Source organism: Rhododendron vialii, chromosome 10a, assembly GCF_030253575.1.
Source record: "Rhododendron vialii isolate Sample 1 chromosome 10a, ASM3025357v1".
NCBI classification, from domain to species: domain Eukaryota; kingdom Viridiplantae; phylum Streptophyta; class Magnoliopsida; order Ericales; family Ericaceae; genus Rhododendron; species Rhododendron vialii.
The window spans coordinates 5,447,903-5,451,956 of record NC_080566.1 but is presented as its reverse complement, the minus strand read 5'-3'; the positions used below and the strand labels follow the sequence as shown (position 1 = coordinate 5,451,956).

The 4,054-nt window shown below is 37.4% G+C and overlaps 1 protein-coding gene across 1 annotated transcript; it reads left to right on the top strand.

The window, feature by feature from the left end:
* The first annotated feature begins 944 nt into the window (after positions 1–944).
* Positions 945–2,534, top strand: LOC131304458 (phenolic glucoside malonyltransferase 1-like). Its single transcript, XM_058331698.1, has one exon. It carries the CDS (start codon positions 998–1,000, stop codon positions 2,387–2,389), a length of 1,392 nt encoding a protein of 463 aa, XP_058187681.1. The 5' UTR covers positions 945–997; the 3' UTR covers positions 2,390–2,534.
* Positions 2,535–4,054: the final 1,520 nt, after the last annotated feature.

The window sequence follows — 4,054 nt, the reverse complement described above, 5'->3', positions numbered from 1 at the left end:
CTGATGAATTAGAAGAATTGTGTGTATGATTATAAAGGAAAACCTAAGTATAGTCTCGATTATTATTGAAAACATAGGTTTTTTACCGAAGAAACACATATGTGAATGAAAAAGAGTTGTTTCCTTTTTTACTGTAGGAAAATCAACCTAAACAAAAACAACTTAAAAGCAAATATTGAATTGAATGTAAGAAAATCAATTATTGAGTTGATTTAAGTTCAAAAAAACAATCAAGTCTTTTAAGAAAACAACTTAAAAGCAATCAATTGAAAGAATGTAAATCAACCTAAACGGAAATAACTTAAAAGCAAATATTGAATAGAATGTAAGAAAATCAACTTGAGAAGAAAATCAATTATTGAGTTGATTTAAGTTCAAAAAAATAATCAAGTCTTTTAAGAAAACAACTTAAAAGCAATCAATTGAAAGAATGTAAGTCAACCTAAACAAAAATAACTTAAAAGCAAATATTGAATGGAATGTAAGAAAATCAACTTTAGAAGAAAATCAATTATTGAGTTGATTTAAGTTCAAAAAAATAAAAAAAAGTCATGTCCTTCAAGGAAACAATTTAAAAACAATCAATTGAAAAAATTTAACAGTCATAATAAGGTTAGGAGGTTTATATTAGGAATTGTTCACTTGATCGAACGGCTATAACCTATTGAAAATTCGATCTGACGGCTAGAGAGGTGTTTTTGTTTGTATGTGTAGACAAAAACCGCTCTATTTTATAATATAGAATATGATGCTTGCTCACAAATATTGAAACTTCATAGTTATACAACTAACTATTTTTTAACTGGTATACAATAAATATTATTTATTTATTTTTGTTGTATCTGTATTACCATTTTTTTTAAAAATTCTTGTTCATGTCTGAATCCGTATCTATCTGAATCCGTATCTATGTCCATGCTACATAGTTCCTCTATATAACCACTCCAACACTGAAACTTCTTACACCACCCATTCTTTCAACTAGTTCCTCTATCTAATGGCACAATCCAATCTGGTGGTGAAGGTACTCGACGTTAGCAGGGTAGCTCCGATGCCTCACACCCACAACTCAACCACCCAAACATCGCTTCCTCTCACATTCTTCGATGTTCAGTGGTTGAGATTCCCTCCGACTCAGCGCTTATTCTTCTACAAATTCCCGTATCCGAAAACAACACTCATAGATACCATCCTTCCTAAACTAAAACACTCCCTTTCCGTCACCCTCCACCACTATATACCACTAGCCGGAAATCTTGCGTGGCCACTGGAGTCCGGCAAACCAATTGTCCAATACAATGAAGGTGATACAGTGTCCCTTACGGTAGCAGAGTCCGAAGCCAATTTCTACGAACTCTCCGGCAACAGTTTCCGCGTAGCAAAAGAACTCCATTATTTTCTCCCCTACTTATTGGCATCTCAAACAAGAGTACCAGCTATGGCCTTGCAAATCACTCTTTTTCCAAACGCAGGGTTTTGCATTGGGTATGCCGCTAACCACGGGGTGATTGACGGGAAATCGATAGCCATGTTTATGCATTCATGGGCTTCCATTTGCAAGCGTGACGGAGAATCGACTCTAAGTCGTGAACTAACTCCGATCTATGACAGGACCATAGTCAAAGACCCATCTGATCTAGAAGAAGCTTACCTCAACGGTTGGCCGGCAGATAATGGAGCCAACAACAGAAGCCTCGAGTTTCGGGACATGAAAGCTCCACCGGATGCGATGTTAGGCACGTTCCAATTGACAAAAGCAAACATAGAGAGTATCAAGAAGTGGGTGGAAGCTAAATGGCAAGAGAAACGTACAAAGAAACTAGCATTTCATCCATCAACTTTTGCAATAACAAGTGCCTACACATGGGTTTGCTTAATCAAAACACGGAAATTAACGACCAAGAAAGTTTATCTTGTGTTCAACGTAGATTGCAGGGCCCGCTTGGAACCTCCCATCCCTTCGACGTATTTCGGCAATTGCGTTACAGGTTGTATTGTAGATGCGGATACAAACAAGTGCATGGAAGAAGATGGTTTGGCCATAGCAGCTTGGGCAATTGGTGAAGCTGTAGGAGGTTTGGCTGATGGAGTACTAAAAGGGGCAAAAGAGCTCAGTCCTAATATCCTTTCTAGACTGAAAGAGGGTGGTTTGGTGAGTAGTATCGCAGGCTCACCTAGGTTTGAGCTCTACAAAACTGATTTCGGGTGGGGGAGACCAAGTAAGGTGGAGGTGGTGTCAATTGACAAAACTGAAGCTTTCCACCTTTCAGATTCCAGAGATGGAAATGGTGGTATTGAGATTGGGGTAGTACTAAGGAAACATGAAACTGAATCATTTGCTTCTATGTTTGCTAGTGGTCTCGAATATCATCAAGTTCGTGAAAATTGAGAGATTGAGGGCGACTGATTTTCAAGAGGATAGTCTGAGAGAGTATATTCAATTATATAAGACCCTTTGAAATTATACATAAATGGCTGCTGTTGGAGGCCGCTATTAGAGGGGGACGGCGGTTTTGTTGCTGCCGGTAGGGTGAGGGGGTTTTTTTTCCCTTTTTAGGTTTGGGCTTGACCCAATTGGTGTTCTGGGATTAGCTCTTTAGACACAATTTTGTTCTAATGAGTGTTTTTTTGTTGGCATCATGCCATTGCGGATTGACACAGGATTGTTCTTAATGGTTTAGGAATATGATGCTGACTAATTCTTGTTTCATTTCGTCTTTGTAATAATTTTAAAGATTAATAAAAAAATTCCTTTTTTGTTTAAAAAAAAAAAAAAGCAAAGGAACTCTCAGTAGTACACTACATCCTAATGGAAGAAAACTAAACTCTGGTTTACTGCAATATGTGGTTAACCAAATTGAAAGATTTACGCCATCATCTCAATATAAACAACCAACCATTATTGAAAAAAAAAAAAAAAACAATCCTCATTTTGTTAAATATTTATAAATAGTTTTTGGTAATGAAATTCCCTGTTGAAGCTCTAATTTAGGGTCTCATGGTCGAACCATAAAATAAATTACCTTCCCCTCTCTCTCTGCCTCTTCCAGCCTCCCCTCTTCAGTCTTCTCCATTCCCACTCACAAGAGCGGAGGGATTATGGGGCAAGTGGGGTCGCTTGGCAAGTGGGGTCGCTTGATCCCACTGCTATTGATATTGCCCAATATTTTTCTTAAGATTTTGGATATTTTTGATTGTCATTACCCCAAAAAATGCACGAATTCCACATAGTTTGCTACGTTTCTTTAGAGCAAACAATGATCTCTCTCTCTCAATTCCCTTTACGAGGTATGAACGAATTGGCTATGAACTACAATATTTGCGTTATCTCACGCTAAATCTCAAATGACCAACAAACTATTATTTTGTGATACATGTTTACCGTGAATTGAAACTTTTAAGTTCCATAATCGAAATTCTTTTGATATTCTTTTTTTTTTTTTTCTTTCAGAAGTAGATGTTCTGGTGGTGGTAGTCTTGAAGATGCATGTTTTTACTATTGTAGGCTTGTAGGCAGTTGCAAATTTCACACATCCCCCCTCCCATTTGGTCTTTCCTTTCTTTATTAAGTATGCCCAAGTTCAAAAGAGACAAAAGCCAAATTAAAGACCAAAGAGAAACTTATTCACGGTTCAGCCGTGAACAAGTTTTTTACAGTAGCAATCAATAGCTACTGTTCAAAAGTGTGTTGGATGATATGGATGTTAATGAAGCTTTTTCGGGGAAAGAATTCCCCAAAGAAATTTTATTAAAATCCAGACCATCTAAAATATTTTTAGACAATTGCGATTGGCTCCGTAAACAACTATTTATAGCCACACCATTAAAAAGATTTTCTCTAGAGACAAACATGCATGAACACACAGCACACCAACTTATCCTATTACCTCTCCACGTATTCCTCGATCCTTCTGTCATTTGTTCCACGCATATCTCCGGCCACCTCACAAGGTCAAAGTCAAGCCCGTAATTCTTTTGTTGTGCATATAAAGACAAAATCCGTGAATAGGGTGTTTACGGCGCGGCGCAATCTCAGCCATTCATTCGTGCAATT